Here is a 17,800-nt window from a genome sequence, read left to right on the forward strand (position 1 = left end):
ACACACACACACACACACACACTGAGAGTGTGAAAGTGAAAGACTGAAGTTACTTGATTCAAATTATATTAGAATAAAACATATAACATAAACAAAATCATGCCAAACATGATTTCTCCCTGGCATTCATTATGCAACTGTAATATATTGTTTATTCTTACATTTGAATCAAGTAAATTCACCACAACCCTATTTTTTACACTCACTCAGTTGGCAGTCTTTAACATATACACACACATACAAACACACACTCAAACGTGGCTCATGCTGTTTTGAAACCCAGCTCAGTGGATGTAGCATCCACTGCTAAAACAATCCATGCTGCTACCACCACCACACCTCCTTTTATGCCCCACTGGTTTCATAGTGCTAATACTGCAACAACATGAGGGCTGCCCCAATCAGGGCAGACTGTTTCAGGCATCTCCTCAGTGGCAATGCCCAGCCAAGCCTCTTTTTCTTTTATTTTTTCATTCTATTTGTTTTTTCACCTCATTTTTGAATCCATAAAATAAAAGGTAGCAAACATGTGGGAAAGCAATGGAACGCCTCTAAAAACATTCACTCACTCAAAGAGAAGTATTTTTAGAAACAGTGGATGGAGATATTTCCACATCACGCACAAATGACTCAGTTGGAAAATACAGTGTCCACAACTAAAACCTGTTTCATGATCACAGTAAAAATGCCCTGAGACCCAGCAGATGAATGTGCAGCTGTAATGTCCAGCTGTGCTGCTGGTGACCAAGTGGCACACGCAATATGACCCACACTGTGCCATACTGCCTCAGGCTTTAAGTCAAAGGGTGAAACCACTGGTGAATTCTCTAGCCTATTAATATTATAACCAAAATTGTTTAATCATAAGCACATCATTCTATGTTGTGGCCTTATAATTAGTCTCCAATGCATTCATTCTTTTCCTTTTCTTCTCATCTCTCTTCCATGCTGTTTTCTTCCTTTCACTCACTTTCCACTTCACTTCTTCCATTTTTCCTTTTTCTCTTCTATGCCACCCACTTAATCTTCTTTCTGATCCTCTCCTCTTTGCTCCTCTTTTACATCTCTGAACACTAAACCCATCTCTGTTTTATTTTTTAAAGAGAAATCTAATTTACACTGTTCCTCAAATGTAGTCAATCAGACGTTTGGGGCCTGAAGTGGATGGCTTAGGCATGATGTATGCATGATGCTAACTGGCAGGGCATGCTTTCATTTACTGATAGCTGCATTCGGATTGTAGCACTAGTGCAAAAGTATTAAAAGCAAACTCCAGACACCAAACATGTTTTGGCTGATCAACTACATTTGGAGTAATAGGACAGACATTTGATGTGCTGCTCTAACTATGGCTAACAATGGCCCTTCTTAGGCAGACAAAGAAAAAAATGAAAGAATGCAAGAGAGAAAGGAGATGGATGACCCACAGACAGACAGACAAAGAGACAGATTCAAAAAAAGGAAAGAGGAAAGCTGTATAACTGGCAGGACAAGCATCAAGAATGGAGTGGGGGAGAGAGAGAGGGAGAGAGAGAGAGAGAGATAGGATTAGAGAGAGAGAGAGAGAGAGAGAGAGAGGGGAGAGAGAGAGAGAGAGAGAGAAACATTACCCGCTGCCGCCGCTGGAGATGTAGCCGGTTGAAGAGATGAGAGAGGGTCAGAGACAGTCAGACAGAGATAAAAGACACACACATGCATGCACACACCCACACACACCAACACACACACAGACATACAGGGACATGGAGGGAGAGAAAAAGTTTGAAGGAGGAAAAACACCTATATGAGACACATACAGCAGAAAGAGATAAATAAAGGGTGCAAGCCTGCAATTTTTTCTGTCCTAAGCATGCCTGTGGTAATATTGCTCTCTCTCTCACACACACACACACATTCACACACATATGCATACTTACCAAGATATAAGACATTAATACTTATTCATGAGCATAAATCCATCCGTGTCACTTTATCGCCAGTCATGTGGTTTAATCTTATCCCAGATACACACACACACACACACACACACACACACTGATCTCTTTAAAGGCATGAAGGTAAGTAATGCAAACATGCACTGTCACCCTCCATGTAATTTCACTTGGCTGAGTTTAGAGCTATTAGAGTTAGTTGCCATGCCTCCTTTCACACTTCATGTCATCTTGTCCCAGCATCATGTGACATAGGACTATGTCTCATGACATGTTGTCACATGACTCTACTTGCCAATACGAATAAAACTGAGCATTTAGAATGCACACACACACACACACACACACTCACACTCACTGAATGTCATATTGGTTATTTCTTAAGCACAAGTCCATGACACCAAAAAGATTAGCAGCCTTCCTCTGACAACCCATCAGAGCTGCGATGAACCCTTTCACTGAAGCGAGACATTTATAAAACCTAATTATCTTAGGCTAAATTCACACTTAAAATATCATTCAAGTTGGTGTCTACTGACGTCATGTAGACATTCATTAGCTCAGGCCACTCACTGTTTGTGTACATTGTGTATTTGTGCTTCTGTATGTCCAAACGTTTACAGACATACCTTCTAAAAAAGCCCCCCAAAACATTGGGCTGTGGAGCACTACAACAGCATTTTTTTTGAGAAATGGGACTCTGTCCAGTACCTCTGAGATGAGTTGAAGTGGCATTTCAAATCCAGAACTATTCACCCAGTGCTAATGGTTTTGTGGCCGGATGCAATCAATTCTGTACAGAAATGATTAGTGTAAAGCCTTATTGTAGGGGTAAAGGCGGCTATGTCAACAAAGTGATCACACACTCCCTTTTTATGCACTTGATCTCAAAAATAATGCTGTGTGAGCATTCGTCTGTAAAGCTTTGTATATAGTGTTAAAGTTATAGAGATATCTGAGCTTTATAAAATTACCCTGCAACAATGTCTCATCACTATGCAAGCTCTAAATTGGCACGGTTGGCATTTTGCAATTGTTGATGCGACTCATACACATCTCCAATGGTCACAGTTGCTCTGATGGTGGGTGACCTGATTGGCTGTAATCACATTATGTCATTTTCTCTGCAAGTGCTGGTCCAGGGCTGAATTTTTTAATGCAGCCTGGAGTCTGGCCTGCATCCATAAACTACCAGTCCACAAGTTGTCAGTCACAACTATGGAGACACTTAGCACAAGAGTATTTTCTTTTGTGTCTGTCATAAATTAACATATTAAGTAAAAAGTATGTTTATATTGTGCCAGTTCTCTAAAGCACCATCTCCCCTGCCTTAGGAATAAAACGTAAGGCTTCTTATTAAATGAAAAAGTCAATCTAATACAAGTTGCATCTGTCTCAGTCCATGTTGACTGTTTTAGGCAAATGCAAATTCCCTTGTATGCCCTGTATTCCAGGTGAAGGTATACTTTTCATGTTACTCAGAAAAACTCATCTGTCACAATTTATCACTGGCACAGAAACAAACACACACCAACACATAGACACAAATAGGTATGTTAACACATTTAGGTGTCCACATACGGCGGGGTTTACCAAGAGTTGATCAGCTGGATAGTGAGCTATCAACGTGAAGTAAAACTGCTCGGCCAGGCCATGGCTAGTGTTAGTGAACGAAATGTGCTGACCTTGGCCTGGTTGGGTTTTTTGTGTCCTATGTGTAAGATAATTAGCAAAAGCTGTAGTAGAAATGTAGTAGAGGCCAGCCATGTGACAGGCAGGACAGGCATGAGGAGCAAGACAGATAGAGTAAGAATGTAGGGCTGTCACAACAGATTATGTCAGATTATGTCAGACTGACCAGTCTCCAGAACTGAATTAAGGCATGGATTAAATAATAAAAACTACATATTATTTAATGGAATATATTATTCCAAAATACTTCAGTAAACAACAAATAGTACAGCAAACTGTGTAATGACAACTTATCTTTAAAATATTAATCAACCTCAAGCAATAAGATAAATAGCTGTTTAATTACAACTGTTCCTTTAAGGATATTAATTAAAATGTTTTGGGTTTTTTGTATTTAACGTTTTATCAAGTAATTGTGATGGCCCTAAAAGACAGAAGAAAGTGAAGAGAGAGAGAGAGAGAGAGAGAGGGAGAGAGGGAGCAAAAGAGAGAGCCAGAGAGACAGAGAGAAAGAAACATTACCCCTCTCCTCCTCCACCTCCACCACTTCCTCCACTGTGTGCAGGCCAGAGAGAGAAAGATACAGAGAGCGAAGACACACAAACATAGAAAAGACGCACAAACACAAACACAGGAAAAGACACAGAAAGACTGAGACAGGGAAAGAATGGACGTTTTTGGAGGAGGAGGATTAAAAACAGCATAAGGCAGAAGACTGATGCCGTAGTCTCTACGTCGTTTTTATATGTGGACACCTAATCTAGTGCAAACACGTCAATGGATAACACACAGAGAAATGCACAGGAACACATAAGCCCTGCAAAGTAGAGATTAAAATACACACAGACATGGCAGAGAACTGTTGTCATGCTGGCAGCTAGATGGTGCCACTGTCACCCCAAAGCACCTAGGGTTCTTTCAGCTAAACACTGAGTGAGTGAGTGAGTGAGTGAGTGAGAGAGAGAGAGTGTGTGTGTTGGGGAGTAATGGAGGAAGACTGCAGGGAGGTTTTTTTTGAGCAACGCATTCCAAAACAGACCCATTTGTGTGTAAAATAATTCAGTTTGGTGAACTAGAAGAAATAGTGCTGAGTTTGCTGAGCTCAGAAGTAATTGTAATTTAATAACAGATTAAATGTCATACTTTATATTTATATATTTATAATAAACTGAAAATGCAAATATTGACATAAGGCATGTTTTAGCTTCAGATTGTCTGCTGTGTAAGGTACTGAATCAAAACTAAATGAATTATGCATGAATATGCATCTGTATAGAACCAGCTCATGGTGTAATGGTTCTTCAGATTCATGGAGAATGTGGTGTATATGGTTCTATATACCATTAAAAAGGGTTCTTATGTTGTACCAACCAGCGTTAATAACAATCATATAACCCTTTTTAGTTAAACAGAACCATTTTCAAAAAACACCTTGTTTTCATCAATCTGTAGAACCATTTCCTAAGAGAAAGAACCATATCAGAATGAAAGTAGCTCTATATATATAACATATGGCTCTAACTATTAACAACAGAACCCTAGTAGTTACAAGTTATTTCGGTTAGATGTTAAAAACGTATTTTAGTCGGTTCATTAATACATTACCTTTTAACCCATATGATTACACTGAGAATATAATCTTTCAGGTTTGTGCACTGAAATGGTTAATTTATTCTTATAATTAGAAAGATAAATGAAAGTCTTTTGTAGTTCTTCTAAAAACCTCTCTGCATCTTCCATACTTTTGGTCTGTACACACAAACACTGTATGAGTGACCAAAAGACCAAAAGACCAAAAGAGTGTCAGTGTGAGACAGAAAGACTGTATGAATGACAGAATAGACTATATAAAATAAAAGAACACTGGTGCTCAGGAGTGGCGAGGGCTGTGCCAGCTGCAATGTGTTGTTTAGCCTGTGTAGGCTGATAGGGCTATAGAGGATGGGGATGGGTGGGGGGTGGCGCTGAGGGGACAGAGAGACTTGGAGGACCTGGAGGATACTTACGTGAAAGCGAAGGCCACCAGGGCACCACTAACCACAATAAAGTCTAGAATGTTCCACAGATCACGGAAATAAGAGCCCTGATGAAGCACCAGACCCAGATCTACCATCTGAGTGTGAGAAGGTGAAAGAGAGAGAAAGAGAGTGAGAGAGAGGGCAAAATGTCCAGTTCAACTTGGTTATAAAGCTGTCACTATTGGGTAATATCATAGAATACAATAAATTCCACACTCAGAGACCTGCATATTTTAACATGACATTCCATCAAAGGATTTTACCTTTATAAGCATCTCAAAGGTGAAGACACCCGTAAAGACATAGTCAAAATAACGCAGGACCTGAAAAATTAGGAAAAGTACACTGGAATTAAGGACAGAAGACAGCAGGACATTAATGCACTGAAACGGTTACAGAGTTAATGTATATCCAGATGTAAAAATACAGCCTCTCAAAGATAGCGACAGTGATTTTTGTACAGACTGCGTGAGAGATAGAAATCCAAGAAGTCCAGCTCACATTATTTCGGGGGGACTCGGGCCACACGGGGTCTTCAGCGGCTAGAGCAATGCTGCTCATAGCAATGACCAGTAGAATACACATCTCAAAATATCGCAGAGTTACAATATAATGACACAACCTCCGAAATCTACAACACATACATAAAAAAATACAAACACCAAGTTTTAGTTTCATAAACATAATTATCTATAGTGATATTCCATACTCATAACTACTTAAAATATAATGTATAATTCACCTTAAAATTGTGCTTCAAAGGGTAAACAATTACAGAAGGATTTAGTCTGGCAAGATGTTCACTGATGGATTTACAGTTCAATTTGGTATATACTCACGGGTTGGTTGTGGACAGGATGAACATGGAGCTATAAGGAGGCATGGGTTTAGGCCCTCCATCATCTTTATCATCATCGTCATCATCACATTTTGTGTCTTCCTTCTTTGGCAGTGGCTCTGTGTTGGCATTCTTATTGACTGTAAGATGGAGTCAAGCAAAAGAAAAAGCTGAGGCAGAGATTTTCACACGTCAAAGGACATCAGGGCAATCTACAGAACAACTGTTCAATACAGACTCCACATTACTCTCTCAAAAGCCCTCCATATGGACTACACTGACACAGCAATACCACCCTTTTGTCACAACATCGGTTCAATCTTCCATTCTGGAGATATCAAAAAGTCACCCACATTCCCCTTCTTCTAGCCACATACCAACGCTTTGGAATCACTGCTTTCAACAGACTAACGTCAGTTTTACAGCAAATAAGACTAAAATATGTATAAAATCATTCTTTTATACCCTGCAGGATAGCATTCGTGGATGGGAAGATTGGCGGCATGTCTATGGCGGTGTATTCAGACTTATCCAGGTTTGCAAGGTTGGCGATATTGGCAAGGTTGGTGGTGGTGCAGGTGGGGTTGCTGTGGGTGAGGCTGCTCTCTATGCCCATGTGAGTGCCGTGGCTGCTGTTGGTTAGGCTCAGCAGGCTGCTGTGAGGTGTGGAGTGTTTGCGGGAGGTAGGGGGCACCAGCGGCTGAGTGGCCAGCTTGTTATTCATGACGTTATCCAGATCCTCGCTGTACTGGCTGTCCTGCCTGGACAGACTCTTCTGAATAGGCCGAGTCGTAGACAGAGTGGGACCACAGTGAGCATCCCTGGAGAAAAAGAGTGAGAGAGAGGTAGTTTAGGAAAGTACTTTCACTCACAGAGCTTTATGAATATGACAGAAAAGACTTAATGAAATACAGGAAGACCAATGGTCAGGGGTGCCATGGTGATGTGCCATTTGCACTGTGTTGTTTAGAATGTATAAGGTGATAGGGCAACCAGCACTGCCTTATTATTACTTATATTTATTTTAGTTATATGCAAAATAAAGCACCAAAATGGCTTAGTCTTTTCAATAAAACTACTTTTGGAAAGAGATGGCATCAAGAACATATTTTAATATAGATTTTTCTATTTAGAAACTATAGAAAACCATAAAAAAGCAGGGAATAATTATCTCTTATAAATTATAGCAGTTGTACAAACTCACTTTCGGGTACGATGCCGCACCCTCTCTCCTTGCTCTCCTCTCTCCCGCTTCCCTTCTCTGTCACTATGACGGTGACGCCTCTGTTTGCGCTCTGTTGCATCTCCATGCTCGCACTCAGTTCCTCCCTCTGTCCTGCGACGTGAGCGTCCACTCTGCCCATTCTGCCCTGCCCGTCTTCGGTGGGGCTCTCTGACACTGCCCTCTGGAGGTGTCTGTGAGCTGCTTTGGTTTTCGCCGTCCCTCCGGCTCCTGTTGGACTCGGTGGACTCTCCTCTCTCCAAAGGCCGCACAGGGCCAGTGGGCTGAAATGCTGGAGGTTTGTGCAGAGGCTCCTGACCACTGCGCTGGGCCTCGCCTGGTCGCATTTTATTGGTGTTGTTGTTGCGGTTCTCCTGTGGGTCCACCACCAGTGGCCGGTCCAAGTGAGTTTTCATGTCTGGGCGAATGTGGCGAGAATAGGACACCTGAGAGAACAGATAAGAGTTAAGTAGATGAATCTACAATTGACCCATTACTAAATACATCTGTAAACATCTTGTGAAGTATTTCAGTGATGTGAGTTAATACATTTAAAACATATAAGACTATCCTTGTGTTCTGATTATTTTACCCTCACACACCTCTAGGGCAGTAAAGATTACACACATGTGCATGAATACACATTCATTATTAGGCTCACAGTGTACACACTCATATTTGAGTTTAAACACTGTTGAGTTCATCTTAAAATGTTTATAAAAGGAACATCCAGGAACAGAATGTTTTAATGTTTTAAAGGTGTGCAGCCCCCTCTCTCTCTGCTTGCCTTCCAACGGTCCTCAGGGTCCAGTTCATTGTAAAGTGCCTCTCTGCTTGTCATCAGTGTCTGTCTCCGTAGCTCACTGGTGCGCTGCTCCCACACAGACTTAGAACCTTTGTGATTCTTCTGGTTCTTCTGTTGTTCTTTACTGCAGCAGTATTAAAGAGAGAGAGAGAGAGAGAGAGAGAGAGAGAGAGAGAGAGAAGGACTGAAGATGAGAATTATAATTATATAAGATTTTCAATGGTCTGATGGACAGGAACAGAGGAATGTAGAAGGGTTTCCACCACTGAGCCTCTATTCTACTCACATAGCTACCGCAGCTATTCACACAATAACACCACGAGGGCGCTAGATAAGGAAAAATCACCCGCAGAACACAGAGAACGTCAGAATGAAAGAACAAGAATGTGTGTGTGTGTGTGTGTGTGTGTGTGTGTGAGAGAGAGAGAGAGAGAGAGAGAGAGAGAGAGAGAGAGAGAGAGAGAGAATGAGAATTTGAGGGTCTACAGGGTACAAGCCCACATATTTGGGCATGAAGTGAAGAAAAGAAGAAAAGCATATATAGAGAAAAACAGGTCAGTTGAAGAAAGAGAAAGAGAGAAAGAAAAAGATAGGAGAATGATGGAGATAAGGAGGAAGAGGCAAGAGTGGAAGATGTAGTGGAAGATCCAGCTCATCTCTCAGGCAGACTGAGACATTGGGTCTAGCAGGGAGGAATGTTTTTATACACCAACCAAAAGCGCAGAGGTTGGGAGCAAACAGGAGGGGAACAAAGGAACGAGAGCAGAAGAAAAATAATTCAGAAGAGTAGAAGTGCATAAATACCAGTCCAGAAAGGGTTCGGAAGTGTTGAGATGCTCAGAGTGAACGGTTACGCTGAGGAGGGAAACAGCACATGAGAGACACGCAGCAGAGTCTCTATCACTCAGTTACCCCCTCACACAATTCTCACACACAATGCGCAGGCACTCACAAAAAAAGAAAATCTGGGCATAATCGGGACAGCCTTTTCAGGCTATGCACACATTTACACACGCAGCCCATAAGTGGCCTTTTAATGAGGTGCCTTGAAATTCCCAGTAGAAAAGAGGTGACAATATGTAAAATAAATTCACACATTTTTCCCCTTTAAATCATTTAACAAAGAGAACTGTTGTTTAGTTGTCTCTTGGCAAATATTCAGTGAATTATTTGCATCCCTATCTGGGATTCATACTAACTTCTGACAAATTTACCGGACAAAAACTTAATCTAATTATCTCCATTACCTTTAAATAAAACTAACAAAGCATTCCTTCATTCTTTTAAAAGATAATTCTGTTAAACAACAGTGCATGTTCTTTGTGCATAAAAGACCATTCCTTGAGTAAATGAGAACAGCATGTGGAGTTCCTAGAGCATTCCCTTGAGGGAGAACAGGAAGCATTTGCCCTTTCACTCAGAAGAAGAATCAAAGGAAGTCTAGTTCTTACTGAAGGTGGGCAAATGTCAGAGATCAAAGATTGCTGCTGTGTAACGAAGAAAGAGACAGGGAGAAAGGAAGGAGGGGTGAAAGAAAGAATGAGTGAGTGAGAGAGAAATAAAGATACTCACGCTGCGATGGAGAGATTGGCTGCAGACAGCGGACTCACTTCAGCCACCTCTTTAGCCTTCTGAAGAGCAATTTTCTGATTGGCTGCCTCCTCTTCCTCCTGCTCGTCCTAAATACAGGGAAAGTTACAAGTGAAGATACAAGTTTTAGAGAAAAATATGAGAAATCCAGAATGTATTCTACCAGAATACATTACATTTATATTTGCATATAGTACTGTACACATGCCTGTATAAAACCATTTATCTTGACAGAAAATCTTATCTTACGTTTAATTTTGTAATAAAGAAGCTACATGGTAACTGTAAATGAGTGTCATTCAAAAACTCATTACAGGTTACCATCGAGTATTATGTTATTTATCCAAGTGTGCAGACACATCTTATAAGATATTACCAACACACTGTATATAAAACTGCATACAAAATATACATCGAATTGTGCATGTATTTATATATGTGACTACTTAGTACCTTGGTCAGCTCCTGGGCATTGGCCAGATTATCCACAGCGATGGCCAAGAATACATTCAGCAAAGTGTCTGAAGATACAGAGTTAGAGAAAACTCACCAGAAACAACAATCTATTAATATGCATTAATATGAACGTTAAAACAGACATCTTGTCTAAGTGTGTGTTCTTGTGGATTGGGATACAGTTGCCGAAGAGTGTGAGAACAATGAAGAAAACGGAGAAGACCATGCCCTGTTTGACTCCTCCCTGAGACTCGATCCCGTCATACATCACCGTGTTCCAGTCCTCTCCAGTCAGAATCTGAGAGAACACAAAGCCATTTTTAGCATTTCTGTGGGTCATGTATCTGTTACACTGCCTGAGAAACAATAAACAAGAAGAATTTTATTTTTGACTGTAAATTATTTAGAGAAGAAGATTCCAGACACTATAGTTACAAATTTTTCACAACAGAAATATTCTACTAGTTTTGTTATATATTATTATATTACTAGGTATTAAATAAATGTTATTTCATGGACATTTGTTGTTACGTGTTATCATGATAATTATCCAGTTCAGGGTCGCGGTGGGTCCAGAGCCTACCTGGAATCATTGGGCGCAAGGCGGGAACACACCCTGGAGGCAACACACACTCACACACACATTCACTCATATGGACACTTTTGAGTCGCCAATACACCTACCAACGTGTTTTTGGACTGTGGGAGGAAAACAGAGCACCTGGAGGAAACCCACATAGACACGAGGAGAACATACCACACTCCTCACAGACAGTCACCCGGAGCAGGAATCGAACCCACAACCTCCAGGTCCCTGGAGCTGTGTGACTGCGACACCACCTGCTGCACCACTGTGCTGCCCATGATAATAATTATAAGCATAAATACAAAGTCAACAAAGAGAGAGGAGTCAAATCAGAGAGGAGCGAGTGAATGACAGAGAGGCACATAAAGAGGGAGATAGAGAGAAAAGCTTCAGTATCAACAGAATACAGAAGTCCATTCCTCTAGGAAAGTTAAGACTAAAAGACAGTACAATTAATGAAAGCGAAAGACTTCAAAGAAGAGATGCGAAGGATGAGGAGGATGAAGTGGATCTGGAACAACATTTTCCAACCAGTTGTCCAATCCAAAATATCTGATGTTAAATTAGATGTAGATTTATTATTTTACTTGCCTGAAACACTGTCATTATTGCTGCAGGAAAGGTATCGAAATTTGTTGGGGGTGTTCCAGTTTCAAAATTAAACCTATAAAATAAAAATTTAACAAATATATTTTTCAGAATTTGTAAATAATAAACATAGCAAAATTATTAGTATTAATATTTTCTTTCAAGCAATTCACACAGATTTTCCATTAAACCACTGTTAATATGGGGAATCTATCTGGGTATGCTCTGTATTTTCATAGGTGGTGTGCTTCATTAAAAACTCAAATGCATATCAATCCTTCACAACCCAACGAATAACCTAGGAGCACAATTTAAAACAGTTTGAAAAGTTTACTTTAATAGATGTCAATATGTTACGATATTACGGAGCAAGAAGGCTTAATTAAAGATAAAGTACATTTTAAAAGATGGCAAGATGCTCATCAAATTTTGAACATATATTAGTATATATATTAGTATATTTTAACTGTCCATTTTTAGTTTACTGCATCATTTGAACACAGCTGCTGTCCTTCACATTTATCAAATCACTTTTTGAAATACTGACTTCCATTATAAGTTAAGTTTTTTTTCCGTATCCTAAAAAGGATATATTAGGTCCAGGAAAAAATACCCTTTTTGGGGCAAAATAGCAAGAGGGAAGTGGTGGCATTTGTATTATTAGTGAATGATGCTACTGACTGTCCTCCAAAAAGCTGCATGCCAAGGAGAGCAAAGACCACAATGAAGAGGAAGAGAAGGAAGAGCAAACTGATGATGGACTTCATGGAGTTGAGCAGAGACACCACCAGGTTTCTTAGAGAAGCCCAGTACCTGAGGGGGTAAAAAAGACAGTATTAGGAAAGTCATTGTCACACAAGGAATAACCACTGAGCATTTAGCGAAGGAGTTATTTTTCGAAAAAAAAAAAGCATCCAAACACATAACCTACATTAGCCACTTAGCTCTAGTGTTAGAAAAATAAAGAGGCAAACTTCAAACAGCACACAGGTCTTGGCTGACTAACATTTGGAGTCAGGGGGTAAACCGTGTACTTTAATGAGACAGACTGAGGGGTGTACAAACTGGACAGATGTTGGGGCACAGGAAAGACCCAGAGACTGACACAAGACGCAAGAGACTCACTTGGTCACTTTGAAGATCCTCAATAACCTGAGAGCTCGCAAAACACTGATCCCAAACGAGGTCCCAGGCTGGATCATAGCCCAGAACACCTCGAAAATGCTGCCACATATGACCTGCCACACACACACACACACACACACACACAGTGACGTGCACACACACACACGCAGTACACACATGTAAAGGTTTGTCAGTAATGACAAGCAACAAGAACAAAGGGCATGAGCTTTGAACAATGCTGACAAAAAGTGTGAGTAGAGATTTCACAAGCTCCTTTTTTAACTTAACACCTAAGATTATAATATTTATATCATTAAAGTTACATATATAACTTGTGTTTTATAAATTTGAGTTTGTTTCCTTGTTCGAGGAAATGTTTAGAAATTTTAATTCATAGATATCAACTAAGCACTACGGACGTAGTGTTTTGAAAAAATGATGACATATTTCCTTAATAAGACTCCCTGAGATGCGTTAAATATGATCTATGCTTTTTTTTTCTGGTGGTCAGTTTTTAAAAGGGCAACCCTCACTGGACTGAGGCAGAGGACAGCTGGGAACTTACAATGCAGTCAAAGCAGTTGAAGGACGAGTGAAAGTAAGGCCTGGTCCCCAATCCATATATCTTAATGCACATCTCAGACATGAAGATACCCAAAAAGGTAAACTCAGCAAAGTCTAAAACAGAGAGAGAAAGACGAGATAGAAGTAAAGGAGCAGGAAAAGGATGGGAAAGGTGGGGTGGGGGGTTGTCTTGGAGCTGTCTTGTCACAGTGGAAGGATGGACACAAACCACTGAAGATCTAAAATGAGATTGGAACAAGAGTTTCTCCTGTCTCTCAAAGATAAACCTTTAAATGTTTTAGGTGTCTCATTTTTGTATATATTGTAAAAACTTATAAAAATAACAAAACTTACAATTTAAAATTCTCTCAGATTATTGAATACTGGTACTGAGCCTCGAAATTCCCTGTCAGTGCATTCCTAGTATTCACCCTGAGAATGAAAGATGGCGCAGTACAGGTAGAGTAAAAAACTGAAGGCACTTACAGAGGAAATCGGAGAGTAAATCTGGCTGGTCATAATGAACTACTGCCACACACAGCGTGTTCAGGCCCACCAGACACAGCACTGTCCAGTAGAATGCCTGTGTCTTCACAATGTGGCGGATAAAGAAACGCAGCCTACGTTCCTTCTTAAGGAATGATGAACCCTCCAGCTTAGCACTCTTCAAACTGGCTCTCGCAAATGGGGAACCTGAAAAACAGAAGCAAGGGATAAAGAGAGAAAAAGCCCAAAAGCAAAACTAATGAAGCAAACACTGGACATGAACTGTTTTGATATTTTAACTCCATATGATGAAATGAGGAAAATTTCACACCCAGAGTGAGGTCTCCATCCCCTTCCTCTGGATTCAGTAGGTCATTTTTGCTTTTCTTGATTGTGGGCCTTCTCCTTGACCCTGCCCAGCACACACAGCCTCAGCATTATATATAGTAACGATAAATTCAACATTGAAGCTGCACAATAGTTATCTTGACACTGCTATGATATTTGTTTTTCCGCTGCACAGACTACTATTATCTTTAGCATTGTAAAATATCAGCCAACATGCTAAGGTCACTAGCAAACACAGAAAGGTGATTAGCTAAATTAGAAATTTAGAGTGGTGTCAAATGACAGAACACAAACACACACACACACACACACACACACACACATATATATATATATAGGGCTTAATTTCTTTGATTTCACATGCAGAAAAGTAAAGAGAAAAGGAGGAATGGGGGAATGTTTCTGGATAAAACTACCATCAAAGGGTATCCGGTCATCCACATCATTATCCTCATCTGCCAGGATCACTTCTTCTGAAGAGAAAAGAGGAGATATAATAAATAACTTCTGGACACTAACTAAAACACAGCCTAACAGTGACTATCTGTTTTCACCTATACACCTATAAGTCATTCCAGATTTTGGGGTTGAAAAACAAGCATTCAAGTGTTCTGTGTAGATACTAATGAATATTCTAAATGTATTAACAAATTCTCAGAGCTCTGAGGTTGTAGCTTTATAATACATTCTTATACCCTATCATATCTTGTTATTTTAATTATTTTTCTAAGCTATAGTGACATAATAACTTACTGAGGGTGACAATATCACAGAGTAATGTGGGATGGTATTAACCGTGTACCTGCTTTGCAGATCCATTCCAGATATCCATTCAGTTCCCTTTCGATCTGCTGCTGCCTCCTCAGTTTCAGAAACTCACTTCTGTTCTCCACACGTTCTCGCTCCTTGGCGAACTCCCTGTAGCACACATACGCATTCACACACACACACACACACACATTATATTTACAGTATTTAGCAGGAACTCTTATACAAAGAGCTGAAGCTGCAGCTGTTTGATATCGACTTGGAGAATATGTCACTTATCAGTATGTTTTCATTATCTAATAATATATACTTTTTTCCCTATCAGTAATGAGGTCCATATATAGCATCTACATAGTGTTATGCACCTGTAATAATTAATTCCCTCTCTCTTGACCCTTCTTTATCATATTATCATATGTTATTTCATTACTATTTCAACCCTTTAACTCTGACACATGTGATTTTGTTCAGTTCTATTCTGATTTGTGGTCCTGTGTTGTGCCTCATTCAAAACGCAGCTTATGTTCTTACCCAGACAGCACACCCAGCACCAAGTTAAGCATGAAGAATGATCCGATAATGATAAGGGGGATAAAGTACATCCAGTTCCATGCACTGCCTGAAGCATCATTACTCTGGAACAACAAACACACAAAGGTTAGAGGTCAGTTCCAACCCTCTTTCTTCCAGATGCCATATTACACACTCACACTTACAGTGACACAACATAACCTGCAGTGTTGAGTGACTGCAGTAACCTTTCCACAATACAGGTTAATGTATATAACAAAATGTATTCAAGCATCTACATTTCTTTTTGACACATACAATATTGTAAAGTACACAAATGTGCCTTGCATCTTCTAAAAGTGACAGTAAGAAGGTATATAATTTTTCCACTATGTTTTCCAACTACTTTCATATTGTCCACCCCTGAAATATTCTAATTTGCTTGCATATAACATCATGAAAAGAACATAGTTTTATACATAGTCCAAAACAACACATCACAGATCAAATAAGGCTTATTTTTCAACCAAGCTCAAAATAGTGCACTTTATATAGTGAATAGGGCATGTTTTTGTACTTGGCTATCTGTGGCACCACTGCAACTTGTCACTGCAAGGCAATGCAAAAAGTCAGCCATCTTATGTGCCATCTTGTGTGGAAAAATGCTTCACTGGCTGCCCCCAGGGAGGCGAGAGATGGTCTCAACTAAAGAAAAAAATATAGAGAAAACGGCTAAAACAGAGACGTGTGTTCAGACTTGAGAGGAAACTACTGCTTTAACCCTCAGATGTGTCAATTGCCAGAGAGAATTATTGCACATTATTCAGTGTTATTTGCTTTGAATGCTCAGCATTTGAATATTGACATCTAGTGTATTTTTGTCTCCGTTGTGACCTAATAGTAGAGTTTGAAGGAAGAACTCCTAATGGAAGGAGTCAGGACCATCCAAAGTATAACGTTATTTTATTCACTAGTGTCCATGCCATGGAAAGCGGCATTGGGATTCACACAGACAATGTCACCACCAATACCACCTCCAGAAACTGCATAATGTTAATAAGAGGTCACACTTGTACATGCTGCATAAGTGTTAAGAGTGTTTGTTTCACTGTGCACTTGTATATATTTGAAGTGACAATTAAAGTGATTCTGAGTGTTAAAGATTAAGGAGTATGTGAAGTGCTGAGCTGTGAAAAGTATTTTACATTTTATGAAGCATACAACAGATAAAACAAATGGCACTTCTTTTCTTTATGAATGCAGTAAAGATATAAGAGCAAGTTTGTGTTGGGTCATTTGTTGTTCATAATTAGTCTTTCCCAGCATTTGTTTTAATCATCTCTCCATTCCCAGGTCTATCTTAAATAAAAATAATATCCTTTTCTCCCTTGGTTCCTTTTCTGCGGCTCTTGTCCTCTTTTCCTGCTCACTCCCTCTCTATTTTCCTCTCTCCCACTCTTTCTGCATGTCTGAGAGCTCTTGTATGTACTGCAGCTTTTGCAGATTTTTTTGCCCATTAAATTTTCATCTGTTTCTTCCTCAGCAGCTGTAAGAATCACTCTGGTTGAACAGGGCCTGATAAATATAGAGCCTGGTCCATGGGGCTTGATGGAGACGAAGAGACAAGAGAAACAAGGGAGAGGAGGAAGAGAGGAGAGGACAACACGAGAAGGAAGAGGTGGATTAAGAGCAATGAGCAGAAAACAAAAAGAAAGGATGGGACAAGGCTTACTGACTGAAGGATGGCTGAAAGAGGAACTATGCTAAAAATGAGTGTCACTGTATCACCCTTATTAATTATTTTTTAAGACATCATAAGACTAAATTCACTCAATTATGGAAATATACTTATTATTATAATTTCATTACATTTACAATAACATTTACGTTTACACTACATTTTAATTTAAATTACTTTGTTCTACTCTCTTGTTGCAAAGCACTTTCCTTGTGAACTGCACCTTTATTAAGTTTAATATAATGTAAAAACTATAGAGTTAGGTGCAGCACCGCATGCATGTGTCATGGTCTCTATGGGGTGCTGCTGACATCACTGCCCTATTTTCCTTCGCCAAGACCCCAGTGACCAAAGCAATGGACACACTTGAGTGTGAGGGTGAAGGAAGCTGAGTGGACAGACTGGCCCTCGATGATAAGAACACACACCTTGCTGGGCTGGTGCACTCTCTATAGGCCGACAGGCAAAGATTTCACTTACTGTGCACTCCCTGAGGCACACGGCACACAGATTAAGATGGAAATTTTCCGCTACA

General features: G+C 39.9%; 1 protein-coding gene across 11 annotated transcripts in view; it reads right to left on the bottom strand.

Moving 5' to 3' along the window:
- The window catches only part of cacna1aa (calcium channel, voltage-dependent, P/Q type, alpha 1A subunit, a), an 86,853-nt gene that overhangs the window by 39,314 nt on the left and 29,739 nt on the right, over positions 1-17,800 (bottom strand). For 10 of the 11 annotated variants that reach the window (XM_066641929.1, XM_066641927.1, XM_066641923.1 and 7 more), the window contains exons 7-25: positions 15,549-15,652; positions 15,052-15,167; positions 14,666-14,722; positions 14,233-14,313; positions 13,902-14,108; positions 13,417-13,529; positions 12,852-12,964; positions 12,408-12,539; positions 11,730-11,802; positions 10,733-10,850; positions 10,550-10,617; positions 10,079-10,185; positions 8,489-8,630; positions 7,684-8,147; positions 6,945-7,300; positions 6,481-6,619; positions 6,143-6,272; positions 5,905-5,964; positions 5,630-5,736 (exon numbers count right to left, since the gene is read on the bottom strand). In XM_066641929.1, the coding sequence (XP_066498026.1) occupies positions 5,630-5,736; positions 5,905-5,964; positions 6,143-6,272; positions 6,481-6,619; positions 6,945-7,300; positions 7,684-8,147; positions 8,489-8,630; positions 10,079-10,185; positions 10,550-10,617; positions 10,733-10,850; positions 11,730-11,802; positions 12,408-12,539; positions 12,852-12,964; positions 13,417-13,529; positions 13,902-14,108; positions 14,233-14,313; positions 14,666-14,722; positions 15,052-15,167; positions 15,549-15,652 (2,687 nt within the window). The remainder of the gene's footprint in view (positions 1-5,629; positions 5,737-5,904; positions 5,965-6,142; positions 6,273-6,480; positions 6,620-6,944; positions 7,301-7,683; positions 8,148-8,488; positions 8,631-10,078; positions 10,186-10,549; positions 10,618-10,732; positions 10,851-11,729; positions 11,803-12,407; positions 12,540-12,851; positions 12,965-13,416; positions 13,530-13,901; positions 14,109-14,232; positions 14,314-14,665; positions 14,723-15,051; positions 15,168-15,548; positions 15,653-17,800) is intronic. The other variant, XM_066641925.1, reaches the window with a different exon arrangement.

The sequence above is a fragment of the Hoplias malabaricus genome, chromosome 13 (genome assembly GCF_029633855.1).
Source record: "Hoplias malabaricus isolate fHopMal1 chromosome 13, fHopMal1.hap1, whole genome shotgun sequence".
Classification (NCBI taxonomy): Eukaryota; Metazoa; Chordata; class Actinopteri; order Characiformes; family Erythrinidae; genus Hoplias; species Hoplias malabaricus.